The sequence below is a fragment of the Engystomops pustulosus genome, chromosome 6 (genome assembly GCF_040894005.1).
Source record: "Engystomops pustulosus chromosome 6, aEngPut4.maternal, whole genome shotgun sequence".
Lineage (NCBI taxonomy): Eukaryota > Metazoa > Chordata > Amphibia > Anura > Leptodactylidae > Engystomops > Engystomops pustulosus.
The window spans coordinates 35,855,417-35,877,209 of record NC_092416.1 but is presented as its reverse complement, the minus strand read 5'-3'; the positions used below and the strand labels follow the sequence as shown (position 1 = coordinate 35,877,209).

General features: G+C 44.3%; 2 protein-coding genes across 2 annotated transcripts in view; one reads left to right on the top strand and one right to left on the bottom strand.

The window, feature by feature from the left end:
* Nucleotides 1-5,840: 5,840 nt before the first annotated feature.
* LOC140134898 (transmembrane protease serine 4-like) overlaps nt 5,841-21,793 on the top strand; it is a 75,367-nt gene continuing 59,414 nt past the window's right edge. Inside the window, exon 1 of the mRNA XM_072155699.1 lies at nt 5,841-5,982. The gene's annotated coding sequence lies outside the window, so the exon portion shown is untranslated. The remainder of the gene's footprint in view (nt 5,983-21,793) is intronic.
* Nucleotides 18,084-21,793, bottom strand: part of SMIM35 (small integral membrane protein 35) — a 40,423-nt gene continuing 36,713 nt past the window's right edge. Inside the window, exons 3-4 of the mRNA XM_072155700.1 lie at nt 21,257-21,290; nt 18,084-18,463 (exon numbers count right to left, since the gene is read on the bottom strand). Of these exons, the coding sequence (XP_072011801.1) occupies nt 18,346-18,463; nt 21,257-21,290 (152 nt within the window). The 3' untranslated portion in view covers nt 18,084-18,345. The remainder of the gene's footprint in view (nt 18,464-21,256; nt 21,291-21,793) is intronic.

Sequence of the window (21,793 nt, the reverse complement as noted above, 5' to 3'; positions counted from 1 at the left end):
CCACAGCTGTTTATAATATGAAAGCTGAGCCCTGATTGGTTGTCATGGACATGTAGAACAGTTCTTAGACACTTCTGACAAATCTCCCCCAAATTGAATTTTCATGATTTTATTAGTAAATTCACAGCAAACTTTCGTGATGTTTCGGTCATATAATAGACCTTCAACAGACACAGTTTGTAGTAGGATGTGTTGAATAGGTAGTGGATAGTGACAGACAGCACTGGAGAGAAGGAATGGCGCTCTTTCCCCATGCAGCGAATACTTCTACAAACTGGGGCAGATTTATCAAGTGTCTGAAAGTCAGAATATTTCCAGTTGCCCATGGCAACCAATCACAGCTCAGCTTTCATTTTACCAGTGCTCATGAATATTTTAAAGGGGAGCTGTGATTGGTTGCCAAGGGCAACTGGAAATATTCTGACTTTCAGACAGCTTGATAAATCTGCCCCACTGTGTCTGATGAAGATAATTAAACATAATTTACCATGTGAATTACAAATAATATGTTGACATCTAATAACTTGATCTTTCTTTCCAATCCCATCTAGGGAAATTCAGAATACCCCGTACACATTAGTTGGTCAGTAAGTGAAATTAGACAACTTTCATCTAATGTGAATGGTCAAGCTGACCTTGAGGAAAGTAGTAAATATCAAGTGATGGGTGAAGTTTATGAACGTCAAAACCCCAAGTAATGGGTTACTGTCACGGGTGGTTCCGCAAACCCATATCGTGGGTCGCAGGCTCACACGTGTCCCTCTTCTCCCACTGGCGCATCGCCCATGCTCCTTACCTTTCCTGGCTTCTGTCTCGCCTACCTCTGCCGTGCACGCGAGTTCCCAACAAATAGGGCGCGCGCACCGGCTTCACAAGATTTAAAGGGCCAGCGCGCCGTTAGTTGGCGCTGGCCATTTCCAGAAGAGCATTTAAGCCTGCCTCTTCCTGCACACCGTGCCAGATCTTCGCTGTTCCCTGTGCCCCGTGCTAGTCATTGGATTTCCCGTTGTGACCCCGGATCTGTTCTCGACTTCGCTCCTCCGCTGTCAACCCTGACCTCTTGCTTCGTCTCTGACCCTGAACCTCTGCCACCTGCATTGACCTGTCCCCAACCACGAGATTGCCTGCCGATCAAGTACCTCAACCTTGGCTGCCACCACAGACAAGTCGCGACTGCGGAACGACCTGGTGGTACTACAGTGCAGCACCACCATCCTGCTTTCCTGCGGTCTCTGGTGAAGACCGGGTGCCACTTAGATTCCGGTCCCAGGTGTAGGCTTGTGTCATCGACCGCAGTGGTCCATGGGGTTCACTGACCCTGAGCCCCGACATTTACCAATGTCTGTGCTGAAACATCCCCTTAAAGGGTTTCATCTGAGGCTTATGTAATAATAACCTACTGTAATAAATCAGCACTGTGCACTATATATATATTATATATATAATCTACGTGGTTAGAAATGTTGCAAAATCGAATTTTTTCTTTTGTGGTTTCCTGTTGTTTTGAAAAGAGATAACAGCCGTAGTCTTTCAGTGCCGTCATATGAGAAGTGTCGACGCATAAAACAGCCTGACATGTAGAAGGACATGTTCTTGACATACAGATACATAGTTACTCTTAATGGCGTAACAGAGGAGGGGATGCAAACAATGCAGTCACAATTGGGCCCAAGAATGTTATAGGGGGCCCATAAGGTATAACTTTCCCATATGGGAAGACAAATACTATTAACCATACATTATATTCAGGGGCCTGCCACAGACTTTGCACTTGGGCTCATCAGCTTCATGTTACACCACTGCTTACTCTCCCAGCTCGACATGCCCAGCCATATGGGCCAGGAGTATAACCTAATACAACATGATTTTGCATCTCTATGTGTAACCACCCAGTGATTTATTGGTTCCATAACAAATTTAAGTTGCAAATTTAAGCTAAAGTAAGAGAGGACACACCAGTACATCTTCCTCTCAGTAGACTAGGGGTTAGGGCCTAACCTTCTGGTGTATCTTTTTCTTGTATATCTTCTTTCTATGGTGGTGTCAATCGTTATTCAATGGAGTGGTGCTGTGTGACCCATATATTCCAGGGCACACCACTTTAAGTTCAAAATACATGGTCACAGCAATCAGCATTCCATTCTCATATGGTAAAGTGCCTGAGCAGTAGAGATCCTAATGAGCTAGTGTGCTGTAAAGGTGCCTTGATACTCTACTGTGACAATGTTCCTGTATTCTGATTTATTTTTACTGTTTTCAAACAACCCCAGCTAGACGACAACCATAAATCTTAGCTCGCTGTCCTGAGGTTTTGCCTGATCCTCAACTACACATAACATCTGCTTTCTCTGACCTTAACATGTTCTTTGCCATATACTTTTGTGATTTGCAATGGCCTGTCTTGAGCTGTCTGGTTCACCTGTTCCCTATATTGGGACGGCTACTACAAGTAGTAGCCACCCGGTAACCCTGTTGCAATGAAGAACCGATCCCTGCACACGAGTTAAAAGAGTGAATACGGACGGGGTCACATTGACAACTTGGTAGTAGCCAAACTGTTTCGGTAACACAGTTGGGCAGATTTACTTACCCGGTCCTGTCACGATCCCGCGTTGCTTGTCCGACGAGGATTCGGGTCTGCCGCGATTCACTAAGATCGTGCTCCCGAGTTCTTGCAGGTGTCGCGGCTGCCAGAGTTCACCGTTTTCGCTCGGTGCATGTAAGTACTTGATCTTGCGACACAATTCGTTTTTTAAATTCCTTGGTTTTTCCGAATCCTTCCAGTTGTCCGATGGCCACGCCTCTCGATTTCTGTTGCATGCAAGCCGACGCCGATGTGCCACTATCCGATTGCGTGCACCAAAAACCCGGGGCAATTCAGGGCAACCCGACAGAAGTGCGGCGTTCGGACCCTTAGTAAATGAGCCCCAGTGGGTCAGGAAAAGTAAGAGGTTGCATCAGGTACTGAATTTGATAAATTCCCTCTGGAATATTTTCGAAGAATAGTTATTTGGATTCTGCCTTATCTGAGATGACACAAGGGAGTCTAGATCATAGGCGGTCTGGTCTTGTTTTATGAATCATCTCTGAGGGCATAGATTTGGTTGATTGAGCGTTGTCAGACTGGTGACTTACCACACAACCTATCAGACAATACACTGATGTGTGGAAATCTGATAGTGATACCACATTCACACCTGCTAAGGAAATGAAAGAAACAGAAGGCGTAAGTATATGAAAATGTGTGACCTTTGTTAAGACTTGGTATAGACAGAAGATACAATGAAGTATGTGCTGAAATAGCACATACATGTAAGTGGCCATACTAGGGGCATCCCAAGAGTTGGAATCTGTCTTATAACAAAGTCTTAAAGGACATCTACCACCAGGATCATGGATTATAAACCAAGCACACTGACATACTGGTGTGTGCCCCCTCTGGCAGAATTTGTTCCTCTTTAAAGGAAATCTACCATCAGGATCATGGATTATAAACCAAATACACTTACATGCTGGTGTGCGCCCTCTTTATCAGGATCAGCTCTTCTTTGAACTTCTTTTGCCCTCAATTTTTGAGAAAATGGGGCAGATTTATCAAGCAGTCTGAAAGTCAGAATATTTCCAGTTGCCCATGGCAACCAATCACAGCTCAGCTTTCATTTCACCAGTGCTCATGAATATTTTAAAGGGGAGTGTGATTGGTTGCCATGGGCAATTGGAAATATTCTGACTTTCAGACACTTGATAAATCTGCCCCAGGATGTTTTAAAAACTATGCAAAATGACCCTGAGGGGCTCCAGGCTCTATTAACTTCTATGGAGCGTGGAGCCCCTCAGGCTCGTTTTGAAGCCTTTTTTCATAAAAACAGAGGCATAAAAAGCTTAAAGAAGAGCGGGTCCTGACAAAGGGGGCACACACCAGCATATAAGTGTGCTTGGTTTATAATCCATAATCCTGGTGGTAGATGTCCTTTAAATTTCATATTCCCTGGTTTTGACAAAAAAAAGGATTTAAAAATTATGCAAATTAGTCTTGGGGGGCTCCCGGCTCTAATAACACCTATGGAGCATGGAGCTCTTTAGGCTTTAAAGCAGAGAGAAATCTAGCAACAAGACTCAAGGTGATGGACTGTAAATAAAATTAAAATAACCTGCTTTGGCTAAGACAAGAATCCCAATGTACAATTTTTTTTATGTTGGAATATTATATGTATGTTTATGAAAAAATAAATAAAAACAAGTTTAAAAAAAAAAAAAAAAAACTTTTTTGTAAAAACCACAGAATATGAAGATAAAAAAAGAGCAGATCCTGCCAGAGGGGTCGCACACCAGTATGTCAGTGTGCTTGGTTTACAATCCTTCATAATAATAATAATAATATAATAATAATAATTCTTTATTTATATAGTGCACACAGATTATGCAGCGCTGCACAAATCATGTCAAATTCATCCTGGTGGTAGATGTCCTTTAAGTGTTCATAGAGCAGTTCCTAAGTGTTGAGTCCCTAACTCTGTAACAAATGCTTTCCTACTCATCACTTTTCAGTTACACCTTTTAGATGAACCCAATACTAAAGACTATAGGAGACAGGTAAGAGCCTGTGGCCACAGAGCCTGTGCTAATGCAGCACCACTGATTGATCTTAAAGGGAAGCTGCAACCATAGTTAACCCCACTGAACTACCACCCTCCTCTGTTAGGTTCTCATATCTCCTTTCTAGAATTCCTTCTTTCAAAATCTCCTCCAAAGTCATATGCAAATGAGCTTAGAAGAGACATTGGGGCTCATTTACTACGGGTCCGCGGAGCGCTTTTTTTCGTTGGGTTCCCTGATGATTTCTGTTTTGCGCCGAATTGCCCGGGGATTGTGTCGCACGCGATCGGATTTTGGCGCATCGACGCCGGCTTCAACGCGACAGAAATCGGGGGCCGGCCTGTCGGACAATGCGAATTCGGACAATGCGCAAGATTTAACATTTAGAATTTTGTTGCAAGACACGCACCGGGAAGAAGAAGGTGAACTCAGGCGGAACTCTTCGGAGAAGCGACGGATGCAGGAACTCAGACGCACGATCTTCATGAATCGCGCCGGGTTTCATCCTCGTCGGACCGTCCGAATCGTGGATCGCGACAGGACCAGGTAAGTAAATTTGCCCCACTATTTGCTTAAAATGAGTCACTTTTAATGACCCTGCAACAATGAGAATGTCATCTTTCAACATGCATCATGATGTAATTGAGTGTTTTCTAAAATCAGATACAGGCAGTTAAATAAATAGTTTGGAGCCCTGAGCATGTCTTTCACTACATGGGGTACACAGAACCAGAATTATGCTTTATGATTGATAGATTAGATGTTCATCTTCACAACAGCCCCAGAAAACTGCATCTAGTTGCTATAAGTCTCACTTCCAGCCTCTAATAGTGACTCATCCTCAGGAAAAAAAAGACTCTTCTATGCTCATTTGCATATACTTTGGAGGCAGATTTTTAAGGGTAAAGGGTGATTAGTTTAGTGTAAAAGTGGATGACAGAGCCCCTTTAACTATTGTACTCAGGGTCGGTCTGGCCCGCCGGGGGGCCGGTGAATCCCCCGGTGGGCCCCGACTCCTGTCACTATAGCATGGGCCTTTAATCGAGGCTGCTCCTCTACTACTAACAATAGTATTTGCATCATTCAGATGCAAGTACTATTTCTTACAGCACCGCGCAGGACCTCCTGTGCGGCGCTGCTGTGACACAGGAAGCACTTGCTAGCGCTTCCTGTGTCACTACCACAGAAGCAGCAAGAGGAGCGAACAGGAGGAGGAGCGAGGGGAAGGAAGCGCGGGAGCACCACATTCAAATCTGTGGCTGCTCTCCCTGGAGGTGCAGGCCCCGGCAGAGCTGACAGGAGAAGCCCCGCCCACCAGCCCGGGCCTGCTGCACAGAGGAGACAGCTCCATCCACTGCCTGACCTGGACCTGCTGCTGGATATCAGGTAAGTGTAATGTGTATATGTATGTGTCTTCTCTGTGTATGTGTGTTTTGTCATGTGTATATATATGTGTGTACAACATGTCCTGTGCTTGTATATAGACTGATAACATGTAATAGCTGTATATATAGGTGTAATGTGTTCTATATGTGTGTGTATATAATGGTATAACATGTATTAGGTGTGTGTGTGTGTGTATACAGGTTTTACATGTGATATATGTGTGTATATGCAGGTATACCATGTAAAGGGTGTAGATATAGGTGTAATGTGTGTGTGTATATACAGGTATAACATGAAATAGGTTTATATATAGGTGTAATATGTAATGTGTGTGTATATTTATATATAGTGATTGCTGGGGGAGCTGTATATAGTGATTGCTGGGGGAGCTGTATATAGTGATTGCTGGGGGAGCTGTATATAGTGATTGCTGGGGGAGCTGTATACAGTGATTGGGGGGGGAGCTGTATATAGTGATGGCTGGGGGAGCTGTATATAGCGGTTGCTGGGGGAGCTGTATATAGTGATTGCTGGGGGAGCTGTATATAGTGATTGCTGGGGAGCTGTATACAGTGATTGCTGGGGGAGCTGTATATAGTGATTGCTGGGGGAGCTGTATACAGTGATTGCTGGGGTTGCTGTATATAGTGATTGCTGGGGAGCTGTATATAGTGATTGCTGGAGGAGCTGTATATAGTGATTGCTGGAGGAGCTGTATATAGTGATTGCTGGGGGAGCTGTATACAGTGATTGCTGGGGGAGCTGTATATAGTGATTGCTGGGGGAGCTGTATACAGTGATTGCTGGGGGAGCTGTATACAGTGATTGCTGGAGGGGCTGTATGTATTGATTGCTGGGGAGCTGTATACAGTGATTGCTGGGGGCTGTATACAGTGATTGCTGGGGGCTGTATACAGTGATTGCTGGGGGCTGTATACAGTGATTGCTGGGGGCTGTATACAGTGATTGCTGGGGGCTGTATACAGTGATTGCTGGGGGCTGTATGCAGTGATTGCTGGGGGAGCTGTATACAGTGGTTGCTGGGGGAGCTGTATATAGTGATTGCTGGTAGAGCTGTATACAGTGATTACTGGGAGCTGTATACAGTGATTGCTGGGGGAGCTGTATACAGTGATTGCTGGGGGAGCTGTATATAGTGGTTGCTGGGGGAGCTGTATACACTGATTGCTGGGAGAGCTGTATACACTGATTGCTGGGGGAGCTGTATACGGTGGTTGCTGGGGGAGCTGTATACAGTGATTACTGGGGGAGCTGTATACAGTGATTGCTGGGGAGCTGTATACAGTGATTGCTGGGGGAGCTGTATACAGTGATTGCTGGGGGGAGCTGTATATAGTGATTGCTGGGGGGAGCTGTATATAGTGATTGCTGGGGGGAGCTGTATATAGTGATTGCTGGGGGGAGCTGTATATAGTGATTGCTGGGGGGAGCTGTATATAGTGATTGCTGGGGGAGCTGTATATAGTGATTGCTGGGGGAGCTGTATACACTGATTACTGTACGCTGTATGCATTTTGTACTACATGGCGGTACACTGTATGCATTTTGTAGTACATGGCGGTACACTGTATGCATTTTGTACTACATGGCGGTACACTGTATGCATTTTGTAGTACATGGCGGTACACTGTATGCATTTTGTAGTACATGGCGGTACACTGTATGCATTTTGTACTACATGGCGTTACGCTGTAATTATTTTGTACTACATATTACATATATGGGGGGGGGGGGTCTCTCTATGGCTCGCCTCGGGCAGCATAAAGGCTTAAATTCTTCACCCCTGTATTGGAGGCCCCTGCCAATGGCTGCAATAGTACTCAATGCGGCCGGAAGCGGACGCTTGGGTACTATCACTGAGTGCGTGCACCGCACTTAAACCTTAGATGCTGGAGGGAATGGCAGCATGTATGGGGATAGCAGTTTGCATGGGGGCATTAATAAAATATGGAGGGGGGTGGCAGTGTGTCCGATCAGTATTGTACCTTGACTTACCTTCTAGTGTGAGACTGCTCTCAGCTTATATACTGTTATATCTATAGGGTCAGAGAGCCAGGTATAACTTGTCTTTGTGGTGCGGGCACCAGAGTAGGGTTATTGTCATCAGTTCTTATAAAGGTTTTCAGCATTTCCTTATTGGAAGGTTGGTGCAGTGCGAACACTTACATCCCTAACCACAGCCCAGCCACCAGCAGAAAGCCCTGGAAACCAGGGGTAACTCTTATACTATCCCTAACCACAGCCCAGCCACCAGGAGAAGCCCTGGAAACCAGGGGTAACTCTTATACTATCCCTAACCACAGCCCAGCCACCAGCAGAAGCCCTGGAAACCAGGGGTAACTCTTATACTATCCCTAACCACAGCCCAGCCAGCAACAGAAAGCCCAGGACACCAGGTGTAACTCTTATACTATCCCTAACCACAGCCCAGCCACCAGGAGAAGCCCTGGAAACCAGGGGTAACTCTTATACTATCCCTAACCACAGCCCAGCCACCAGCAGAAGCCCTGGACACCAGGGGTAACTCTTATACTATCCCTAACCACAGCCCAGTCACCAGCAGAAAGCCCGGGAAACCAGGGGTAACTCTTATACTATCCCTAACCACAGCCCAGCCACCAGCAGAAGCCCTGGACACCAGGGGTAACTCTTATACTATCCCTAACCAGTGCCCAGCCACCAGCAGAAAGCCCTGGAAACCAGGGGTAACTCTTATACTATCCCTAACCACAGCCCAGCGACCAGCAGAAAGCCCGGGAAACCAGGGGTAACTCTTATACTATCCCTAACCACAGCCCAGCGACCAGCAGAAAGCCCTGGAAACCAGGGGTAACTCTTATACTATCCCTAACCACAGCCCAGTCACCAGCAGAAAGCCCTGGAAACCAGGGGTAACTCTTATACTATCCCTAACCACAGCCCAGCCACCAGCAGAAGCCCTGGACACCAGGGGTAACTCTTATACTATCCCTAACCAGTGCCCAGCCACCAGCAGAAAGCCCTGGAAACCAGGGGTAACTCTTATACTATCCCTAACCACAGCCCAGCGACCAGCAGAAAGCCCGGGAAACCAGGGGTAACTCTTATACTATCCCTAACCACAGCCCAGCGACCAGCAGAAAGCCCTGGAAACCAGGGGTAACTCTTATACTATCCCTAACCACAGCCCAGTCACCAGCAGAAAGCCCTGGAAACCAGGGGTAACTCTTATACTATCCCTAACCACAGCCCAGCGACCAGCAGAAAGCCTGGGACACCAGGGGTAACTCTTATACTATCCCTAACCAGTGCCCAGCCACCAGCAGAAAGCCCTGGAAACCAGGGGTAACTCTTATACTATCCCTAACCACAGCCCAGCGACCAGCAGAAAGCCCGGGACACCAGGGGTAACTCTTATACTATCCCTAACCACAGCCCAGCGACCAGCAGAAAGCCCGGGAAACCAGGGGTAACTCTTATACTATCCCTAACCACAGCCCAGCGACCAGCAGAAAGCCCGGGACACCAGGGGTAACTCTTATACTATCCCTAGCATTAATGCCCTGAGGTGATATCACCACTGCAGCCCCTGTACACAAACCAAGAGCCGAGCACTAGCAGAGAGGGAGGGAGAAAGGGCTTAGCTTATCCTCTGCATCACTGCCCCCGCTAGTGCTTACAAATTCCCTCATCCCAGAATATTTATATGCAGTAGTAGGTGGGCCCCCAAAATCTATTTCACTGGTGGGCCCCAGGCACCCCAGTCCGACCCTGATTGTACTACAGGTTAGATACCCATAGAAGAGCAACAAAAAGTCTAGGATTAGCCTCAGGCCTAGAGCATGCTAGTTGTTGGGTGACGGTTTGGGCATGTTATATATCATAATGTCCGATCCATTTGTTTTTGTCACGGATTTACTCCCATTTCTCCATTCAGAACACACACAGGCTTGGCAGGGCAGAGCATGCATGTCTATGGAGGAGTAGATTTCATCAGCTACCTAAAATGTATATGGTAATTAGCTTGACAGCAGCTCTTTCCGATTCTGTATCATAGGGGTCGACTAGCTCTGAACACCATGGGAAAACACTTATGAGGCACAAATGTTTTCCATTAAATAGTTTATCATGAACTTTGTAAATTTATTCGAAGCAACTAGAGATAAGAAGTCTATGAGGGGTGACATTCCTTTCTCATCAGCTATAGATTCATAGTTACTGTCTGGGTTTCTCTCACTTAGATGAGTATATTTCCATTATGTCCCGGTATGATTCTTTATTCATGTGTTCAACCTTGAAATATAGTTGAAAACATTCCCTAGAATAATGAGTTTTCTGGTTATTTATGAGTCATTTGTATGCAAGCACATGAAGGAACATTTCTAAGATTTCCTACAGGTAATTGTGTATTCTGAAACTTTACCAGGTTAAGTACAAGATGCTAATAGGGTCACCCACATGACCCCCAAGCAGCAGGACTCTGAACTGCATTTCTAAAAGTTAGCTCCAGGCTGCTTTCTGGATAGTTGGAAATGGTCTGGCCAGCTTTCCCATGCTAGGAAAGATAGTAAAACATCTGTAATATGAAATGTTATATGAAATATAATATGTATGTTAATGTTTGAAATTGCAACATTTGTAATCCTATTTTGCAGCCCAAGGCTGGTGATTGGTGGATCAGAGTCAGCGTGCTTTGCAGTTAGCTTCTGCAAAAGTTTATAAATATAAGATCACTGGGTCCAGTCCTCTAGAATGGTCTTCTGAGACACTAAGTCAGCTTACTGCTGTCTCCCTTCAGAAGGTCACCCCTTTGCTACACCAGCATCTCCGTGTGCTAATTCCACAGAGATTGCCACCTTGCTGCCCAAGCAGCGGAGTCATTCCAGGCTCCTACTAGCTAGCCCATAACTACTGGACCAGGGCTGAGGTAAACTCCAAATTCTGGATCCACAGCCAAACAATCCACCACCCCCATGGGTGTAAAGCCTGTTATCTGCAGCTTCATTGAACTGTGTGCCATTAAAGAGAACCCGTCATGCAAAATAACCCCCTAATCTAAATATATTTTCATAAACTGCCATTAGAGAGCATTGCCTCTATTCCTTCATTCTCCCTCTACATGCCTGTAAACTTAAGCAATGAGGTCCTAAAGCTGTATGCAAGTGACCTGTGAAATGTCAAATGAGTCATTAGCATATTCAAGCTGTCCAGCTTATTCATGAGTGGGAGGCACAGCCACACACCCAGTGCTTGACTGACAGCCTGAATAATTGTGTAATGGCTGCTCCATGTGCTTCCTGGTGCCTCCTGCAGCCTGTGTGTGCATGTGTGTGTGTATAGGAGAGATACAACAGTACCAGGCAGCCATGTTATAGCAGAACATGTCAGGTACTTGTGTAGCTGATGTCTGTGTCTCTGTGTATTAGGAGGATGCAGCATGTCAGCAGATGCAGCACACACACTAGCCATGCTTTACTATACATTACACACAGACATTAGCAGGGGGAGGAGAGGGGAGGGGTAACAAGGGTGACATCACTGCCCCTGACCATGTTTCCAGCCTCATTTACATAATAAAGAATAGATGATTTTATAATGATTAATGTATGAAATAACTAGATAAAGGCTGGGATGGGATCCTTGTGAGCTGCTCCAACAGGTAGTAGTGACAGGACTAGTGACACAGACCTGATGACAGGTGTCCTTTAAAGAGACTGTGGGGCTCATTTACTAAGGGTTTCATTGGGTTACCCGAATGTTTCCGATTTGCCCCGAATTGCCCCGGGATTTTGGCGCACACGATCGGATTGTGGTGCATCAGTGCCGGCTTTCATGCGACAGATATCGGGGGATATGGCCATCGGAAAACCCGACGGATTCGGAAAAAACGCAGAATTTAAAAAAAAAATTTGTGTCACAAGAATAGCACTCACATACACCGGGACGAAGAAGGTGAACTCCGGCGGACCTCGGCGCAGCAGAGACACCTAGTGGATATCGAGCTCACGACCTTAGTGAATCCCGGCAGAACCCTAATCCACGTTGGTGAATGCTCTCTGCTGTCCCTGCTGTGACCAGCGCCTGAGGCAGGCTATTCCACAGATTGACAGTTCTCATAGTAAAAAAGCCCTGTCGCCTCCGGTGATTAAACCTTGATTTCTCCAAATGGAGACAGTGCCCCCAATGAATACCTCCTCTATTGGTCATATACATACCCTGGTAAATGTGCGTATTAGTGGTTAACCCCCTGTAAAAGGGCTAAAGATTTGATTCATCAGGAGAGGTCACGTCTACCTCTTGGGGCTGGTTCTCACAGAGTATAGCACAAATGAGAGGTATTCTACTCATGGTTTTCCATCTGGGACATTATCTTTAGAATTTTGTGTCTTTCCATCTTCCCACTGGTCAGGGTGTGTGTAAGACCCTAGTACTGCTGCCATAAAGTGAGTCATCACTATCACTTTCTATTGTTTCTGGAACTCCAGTTCTGCACAATATATGGGAGTAGCTTCTTGGCTATCGTCTTGGCTGTTATTTTGTTATTTTGGCACCAACCAACAGTAAATCAAATCCACACTGTTTTTATGGGTTTTATTGAAGATCTCACAAAAACCCTGCTCCACCAAATTGGTGTATAATCCTATCGGGTGGCCATAGTTGGCGCAGGGAAATAAGAATAAATAGGTACTAATTATTTTATGGCTCAACATTCACGCACAGAGCCATGATATGGATGGGGTCAGAAAAGGATGAGTATTTTTTTTTTTTTACTACCCACTTGTTAACTTGTTCCAGTTAAACAGGAAAAAAACCTTTAATATAGGTTTGTGTGGCATTATCTATAGATACTAGCAGAGAGTGAATGGTTGTTCTTTGGGCGTAGGTGGGATGTGCTGCAGAAGAGATGTGACAGAAGAGTCAAAGCTGTGACAGCCTATTTATTAGGTTGTGGTCTCTGCTTAATAGAGACATAAGGTAAAGCCAATTGTTACAAAACCACAACTATAGTATCTAAAGGAGGTTTCAGTGGTAGCACAAAAACCCATAAAGTTACGACTCACTTTTGGGGAGCACGTACTGAGACCCATGCAAGTTGGACCTTTCTTTCTATCTAAAACCTCCAGTATCCGGTGCTGATTGGAAAGTTCTCACCTCATAAGGACATCTGCTACATGTCCTGGCCACACAAGACGTGGGACCTATCAGAAAGTTGTGTAGGTGTAGGTGAGGGCACACATCTACCAGTAAGTGTGAAAAGATGAGATGCACAAAATGCCATTTTTTGGTTAATTAGGGGTTTTATCAGAACCACTGTTCCGGCCATGTGTTCCGTCCTTTCATAGTTATGGTAGACATTTCATCACATGATGCCCATAACGCCCCGGTCCTGTCAACTATGACATTTGTTCACATTGAGATCCCTCTATAGTCTATACTGTATGTGACAAATGTTTATTTAATGGAACCTAATTTTAAACTAATATGTTTGTTACTTTGGACAATCCCTTTAATTCTTACAGTTTACATCCGTTATGCACCATGAAAACCTGCTCACCAGAGATAATGGAGTAGGAGGCGGTTGACCAGAGCACAGAGACTGGAATTTTCAAATAAGACATATTTGGGCACATTTACTTACCCGTCCCGTCGCAATCACCGAGGTGCGTTGTCCGATGAGGATTCGGGTCTGCCGCGATTCACGTAGCTCGCGCGCCCGATTTCCTGCATCTGTCACTGCTCCGCTGAGGTACACCCTAATTCACCTTCTTCTTCTCGGTGTATGTAAGTGCATGTCTTGCGACAATTTGAATTTTAAATCCTGTGCGTAGTCCGAATCCGTCGGGTTGTCCGACGGCCACACCCCCTGATTTGCGTCGCATGAAAGTCGTCGCCGATGCAACGCAATCCGATCGCGTGCGCCAAATACCCCTGCAAAATGCAGCGCAACACGGAAATCGTCAAGAAACCCGACAAAAAAGCGGTCCGCGCACCCTTAGTAAATGAGCCCCATTCTATTTTATTCTTTTTATTTCTCTTGCTTGTGACCGCTGTTTGCAGATATTTACTGGTGAGATGTGACTGTTGAATTTTGTCATGGATGGATCCTGCCAGTGAACATAACTGGATGACTTTCGAAAAGTGATCTCTACAAAACAAGAAGTATCAGCCTAATCTTAGTGTAAAAAAACAGCAAAAACTGCTTTTAAACACAGAAAAATAAAAAAATACATGAAAAGCAAAAATATTCCCATAACAGAAGGTGATTTTCTTTCTTTTGATACTTTAGTAGTTGGGCTGGGTTCACACTATCTTTTGTGCCACTTGTGGCATCGGGAGCAGCCGGTGATTGGTTGCTGACGGTGTACAAGGTATTTTGGTAGTGATGTCACTGTCCTAATATGGACAATGACATCAACGGATGGGGGAGGGGGCAATATGCTGCATCCGCTCCTTATAGCCTTCTATTGCCTCCGGTGAGCGTATACGTCACTCAGGAGGAGCTGGATACGGCTTTCCATCCAGACTTTTTTTGGCGGATGCTTCGATTACTAGTCAGACAGAGGCAACAACTATTCCTCCGTCTGACACTATTTAGGGGAGATTTATCAGAAGTGTCTGAGAGCAGACGTCCATGGCTTTCCTGATATATATCAAAAACGTAGTGTGAATTCACACTAATGTATGCCGGGCGGGCATACGGGTCACGCGCTGGATGAGGAGAGGTGAGCGCTGGGCACCCCTCCCCTCTCCATTGGGATGCATGGCGCACGGCCGTGCACACGGAGTGAAAGATATAACATCGTATCGGCACCGGGAGCCTATTGCTGGAGGCTTGTGAATGCATCGTGTGAATGCAGTGTTACTCTGATAATCATAAACCCAATAGTTCACTCCTTCCTGCACCGGTTATTGATCAATTCTTGGATTTTATAGTCATAAATGTTCCATGTGTTTCTATAATATCAATAGGACGAACCCCACTAATCTCACATAATGACCTTTGCTCTGACTAGTAATATTTTAGCAAAAAAGCCCCTTTAAAACTGAAAGTGTCAAAATGTATGCATAATATGTATGTAGGAAAACAGGGAGATTTTGTGCCACCAAGTAATTTTTAATGTAAGCACTTCTAATATTACAGATTATCAGGCTAAAACAGGAAGAAGGCACCGACTTTATATGAAAAGGGAAACAAAATCAGCATCTTTTTCAAAAATGAAGTGAAAGTAAATGTTTGGTGCCAGCGATTAATAGAAGTAAAAAAAGCACATACAGAACGTTGGGTTTGAGGAGCTCAGCTATTAAAAAGAAATAAAGTGCATCATGTATATACAGCATTTATAGGGGAAAGAGACAGCTGTATGTCAAAATATACATTCACTTAAAGGGAACCTGTTATCAGCAATTAGCCTAATAAACCACTACTAGCATATTGTCAAACAGCGTAACACCTTCTAGTTTTTGTTTCTACCATGACCCAGTGTGGTGGCATCATCCAGAAAATCAACTTTGAAGTGAGATGTAAATTTGTTGTATAAAGTCAAGGAGGCGGAGAGTTTAACACTGAAGTCAAGGTGGGGAACTCTGAACGCCTCCTCCTCTGTGATTTACATCCTCCATCAGACTTTGGGAGATCTGGTTAGTGATGTCTCTGGATGCAGAAGCATCAGTTACAGTGATTGGGGCTTTCTAATGAAGAGAGAGCTTGACTTCAGTGTTAAAATCTCTGCCTCCTTGACTTCATACAACCAATTTACATCTCACTTCAAAGTAGATTTCCTGGTAGATACAACCGAACTGGGTCATGAAAGAAATATGATCTTTGTGGGGGCTGGGAGGTGTAAGCAGCATGACAACATACTGGTAGTGATTTATTAAGTCAATTTCTGCTGACAGGTTTCCTTTAAAGGAAATCTACCATCAAAATCAATCATGATAAACCTGGGACATTTACTTATAGATCCAGGCACAGTAACTATTGTAATCTTCTTATATTGGTTATCCATTTCCTTGTAAAATCAACTTTTAGCTCTCCCCTTGCCCCCGGCTTCCTCAGCACCCCTCCCTCCCTCTGCCTAATCTCATTGCAGAAGATGAAGTGTCAACACACAGTGGGAGGGATGAGGAGGAAAGGGGGGGAAGTGCTGCTACACAGTGCAGGAGCCTGCGAAGCTGCAGCATGGAGGGGCTCTTGTAACACCCCCAAAGCCCTTCTGACTCATTAGCATAATTTCCTTAAAAGGGGTTTTCAAATTTTGATATTGATTATCTACAACCCAACAAATCTGAACTGTATATCAATTTAAAGCTTTCAAACCTGCAACAGGGAGTTTTCCTTTTTGGAGCAAGAGTAATAGAGGTGGAGGAGAGTAGAGATTAGTGGACCCAATGGGGCAGATTTACTTACCCAGTCCCGTCACGATCCCGCGGTGCGTTGTCTGACGAGGATTCGGGTCCGGCGCAATTCACTAAGATCGTGCGTCCGAGTTCCTGCATGTGTCGCTTCTGCCCCGAGGTCCGCCGGAGTTCACCTGCTTCTTCCTGGTGCATGTGAGTGCTTGATCTTGCGACACAAATCCTTTTTTAAATTCCGCGGTTTGTCCGAATCCGTCGGGTTGTCTGACGCATGTTCCCCCCCCCCCCCCCCCCCCCCGATTTCTGACGCATGAAAGCCGGCGCCGATGCACCAAAATCCGATTGCATGCGCCAAAATCCTGGGGCAATTTGGCGTGAAACGGAAATATTCGGGAAACCCGACGAAAGTGCGGCGTTTGGACCCTTAGTAAATGAGCCCCAATGTTTCCATTTGGGGTTTGGCCCACGCAACCCGGACTTATAATGCCGGATTGGCAGCTGAACAACCAATCCTGCAAATTGACGTCCCTAGATACTAGCCATGATACCAGCCATGACCAAAGCCAAGGGCATAGAAATAATCCTAGGTGGGTGAAAGGTTTGAGGACACAGGCCACTCCGCACAATCTCTAGGTGTGGGACAATATACAGGCCGCACAGCACAATCCTTAGGGAAATGGAGATTGCTCAGGTCAAGGGTGCTGTCCATGTTGACCATAGCACACAATCCTCAAGAGACGACCATGGGGAGGAAACTGGAGACACAGCATAATAACTTGAGCTGATTTCCAAAACTGTTTCTAGAAGAAATCATCATGGTGGTCTGGGTCAATTTGAGAAAACAGGCAAAGTATACCCCTCCAATCTGAGAAATATGTTTTGGTTTAAACTGTGATTGCTGGGCTTGGTAGAGCTTTTACATTGGGTCCTAGTAGCTTCAGGTTCAGCCTCTGACTGTATTATAAGGCGCACCGGATTATAAGGTGCACCATCAATAAATGTCTACTAAAACGTTTAGGTTCATATATAAGGTGCACCTGATTATAAGGATGAATGACCAGCAGGTGGCAGACCTGTGCACAGTTCAAGGCAGCTGTTGTCTGTAAGTACAGTTCATATATAAGGCGCACTGGACTATAAGGCGCACCATTGATTTTTACTGCGCCTTATAGTCCAAAAAATATGGTATATTCACATATTATACTGTGTGTTTATGACACGTCATGAACATGAGGCCTTAAAGGGGTATTCTCGTCTGGGCATTCACATTCAGTTTGATAAACCTGCCATACATAAACATTTCTTCAATTAGATGTTATTAAAAAAAATGTTCCTGTGTGAAGATAATTTCTCATAAATGTAGTAATTTTGTCCCTTAGAAACGAGATAGCTTCCTCGGATACGACCACCTCTGCTGGAGAGATTGCACAAATAAACAAAAAGGTGTTTGTATATGAAGTGTCCTGGAGTTACTGCAAGTCCCACAGCCGTCCTGTGGTAATGATTGCTGAATCCTAATGGTCCTGCAGGACTCTATAGCGCGATTCTGGCCACTGCTGCCAGAGTATGACGTGGTCGTATCCGAGGAAGCAATCTCGTTTCTAAGGGACAGAATGACTACATTTATGGGAAATTATCTTCCCACAGGAACATTTTTTTTAATAACATCCAATTGAAGAAATGTTTATATATGGAAGATTAGTGAAACTGGATGTGAATGCCCAGATGAGAATATCCCTTTAATGTGACCTAAAGCAGCTGCCATATATGTTCTTTGTCATTATCTGGGGTTCTCCCCGAGCTACTGGGTCCTGGGTATTGCCTGATTACTCAAACTCTCACCCGACTTCTCTTTGTCACATGATTTCAGTTCATTTTATCAGTTCTTATAGTCTAATATTGTGATCTTGGAATTTTTGGGTTAACCAGTAGAAGTTCACTTCTACTTTTAATATCAAAGTTTTTCCCAGCATATATTTTCTATTGGATAGCTGCATTTTGTCTCCACTAGACTTCGCTGTCCTGGAACTGAGAGTAATGGTATCCGGACATAGGACCGTGAGCGTGTATTGTCCCACTGACAGTGAAGGGAGGTGCCAGCTCCAAGTCCATTGACTTCAGTTGTCTGCAGAGAGAAGAACACTTGTTTTATTGATTGTAAATCACAAAATCTGTAACTATATCCAGCAGTCATAAGAACCGGGGCCCTCGAAGTGTCCTGTATTAATGGAGAACAGCACAGGTGCACATAAGAGACCTTCCCTCCATTCTGTTTAATTAAACTTTTTAGGACCTATATACAGGCGGTCACCTACTTAAGGACACGACTGCAATGTCCCAGACTGCAATGATCAGCTGTAAGGTGTCTGTAATGAAGCTTTATTGATAATCCTTGGTCCCATTACAGCAAAAAATGTTTAAACTCCAATTGTCACTGGGGCAAAAAAAATTTTTGTCTGGATCTACAATTATAAAATATACAGTTTCGACTTACATACAAATTCAACTTAAGACCAAACCTCCGGACCCTATCTTGTATGTAACCCGGGGACTGCCTGTATATAAAATGCAGCCCCATACAATGGAATGGAGCACTTCACATGGGGAACTGGTGGTCCACCACTTTTCTGGTGTCCCCCAGTCATAAGGCAATTATTCCGAATTTACAATAAATTTGAGTCTCTTATCTAGGATCTGAATTTATTTAGATGCCTGATGTGGGGTCCGCATTGATTAAACAGTCTATTCTGAGGTCTGACTATATTTAAGTTATTAAAGGTGTCGAAGAAGTGAGGCACAAAAAATGCCTGAGCAGCAAACTCTACAATTATCAGAAGAAGTCATCATGGTGGTGTGGGAAGAATGATAAAGACAAGTACAGAGAGTGTTTCTTTACAATCATTCATATAGGACCCACCACCTCTTCTGACGTGTGTTATGGTAAGTCTTTGTAAGTCTTTGTAGCCCTCATTGAGATGCCAATTCCGGAACAATTGTGTCTGTTTTATAACATTCTTCTGACATGCCTTGTGTCCTATACTTACTGCCTTTGGCGCTCCGGGTGTCCCAAACCGCCGCTGTCGTGCCCTTGTATGTTTGGAGTGTAAATGCTATGCCCCTGCAACCAAAGGGCACAGCAGTGGTGGTTTGGGAGTGCCGAGGGAAGTAAGTATAAGTTAATCTTCTTTCACCAATTTTACTGCAGGATTTTTTTTTGCTCATTTAAAGGGGTTCTCAAGTTCTCAAATTTGAATCCCCTAGTGATGTTTACACAATAAATATAATTTTTAACCACTTAAAGGGGTATTCTCGTCTGGGCATTCACATTCAGTTTCACTAATCTTCCATATATAAACATTTCTTCAATTGGATGTTATTAAAAAAAATGTTCCTGTGGGAAGATAATTTCTCATAAATGTAGTCATTCTGTCCCTTAGAAACGAGATGGCTTCTTCGGATACGACCACGTCACACTCTGGCAGCGGTGGTCAGACAAGCGCCATTCAGTCCTGCAGGACCATTAGGATTCAGCAATCATTACCACAGGACGGCTGTGGGACTTGCAGTAACTCCAGGACACTTCATATACAAAACCTTTTTGTATATTTGTGCAATCTCTCCAGCAGAGGTGGCCGTATCCGAGAAACCATCTCGTTTCTAAGGGACAAAATGACTACATTTATGAGAAATTATCTTCACACAGGAACATTTTTTTTAATAACATCTAATTTAAGAAATGTTTATATATGGCAGATTTATCAAACTGAATGTGAGTGCCCAGACGAGAATACCCCTTTAACTCAGTTTTGCTGTTTTAGCTCTTACCACTCAGTGATGGTCCGTGGAAGATTCCTGAGTGTGGGCAGGGACTCTCTAAGCAGACACATTATGATCCTTCTGGTGCTGTGAGCTGACAATGTGCTTAGATTATCAGGGTTCAGGTTTATCTATTACTTAGCTTATGAACAGTTTACTAATATCTGACAAAGATGAGACAGATCAGAGACAAGAGAGGGATATAACATATAATGACACACTCCAGTTCTGATATTTCACCTACAACACACACTAGGATATCCTATAGGATAAAGACCTTATCTGTAGCTTATAGAGTAAGTCTTTGCACACTGCTGCTTGCTGGCAGGAAGTGCCTGTGTCTAAGCTGGTCTTGTAATGCAAGAAGGAAAAGCAGGAGTCAGAGAGCACTGCATCATGCAGACCAGTGAAGCTATTCAAGAGAAGAATCCGTCCATAGCCAGAAGATTTACGGTCAGATCCAGGGACAACCAAAATTGTGTGCAGCAGGACTGATAGAGACAGGTTGGAATTATATCTATGAAATGCTGTATTTTTATTTAAAACACTGAATTAGAGAATGTGTTATTTTGTTATCCTGAGCATATTTAAAAATATTGTCTTCATGAAAATAACCCTTTAAAAGCAATCTCCCTTTAAAATCCAGCATGAATAAACCAGGGACACTAACTCATAGCTCCAAGCACTGTGACTGTGGTAATCATATTAATAATAATAACAGTAAATAACAATAATTTTTTTTATGCATGACCTCCTTACTTCTAAAATCAATGTTTAAAATTATGCCAATGAGCCCCTCTGTGCAGCAGCGTGTCTTACAGTGCCTCCCGACCACTCTCTTAACAATTACCCCTCCCTCTGCCTGATGTGGACTCACACAGTGGGAGGGGGAAGTGCTCCTGCACAGTGTAACAGCCTGTGAAGCTACAGCACAGAGAGGCTATGATAGCAAATCCTCTTCCCCGGACCTCCGGGCCTGGATCTATGAGTAAGTGTTCCTGGTTTATCATGATGGATTTTGATGGTAGATTTCCTTTAATATTCTCATTTTAAGTTTGCTAGAAGACAGACTCTAGGAAGTCAAAGGCAAGATCACACTTACCGGATGTTGTAGAGATTGAAGACAAAACTGGTCTCTAAAAATGAAAGCAGAATTGAGATGTTATTTAACCTTTAGACTATTAAGCAAGGAAAAGGCCTGGCGCCATGTGAAGCCACAAAACCTCAGAAATCTGATGGAAGCTTATTGCGCTTTATACTTTAATAACCCAACTTATGCTTCATGCACACAATGTAATTGTGGCTGTGATCCGGCCTCACCAGCTCATGACAACTATAAGGGTCTATGGCAACCGGTCATGGTGCAATAAGCAAATTGTCCTATATTTTGCCGGATTTCTAGAGAGAGGTGAGGAACGCCCCTTTTTCCCTCTTCTGAACCTGGTTGCTAGTCTGAGGGCCAGCCCTTCGCGTACATGTAGCCTTAGTTTTTTGTTTTATACACTGCATTATTTTAAAGGGCTATTCCAGGAACGTCATGTATCACAGTTGATTAAACTTGTATACTTAGATTAAGGGTTTTCCTCAGATTACCCCCGGTGCCCAGAGTAACTAAAAAGCCAAGAAAACATACACAAGA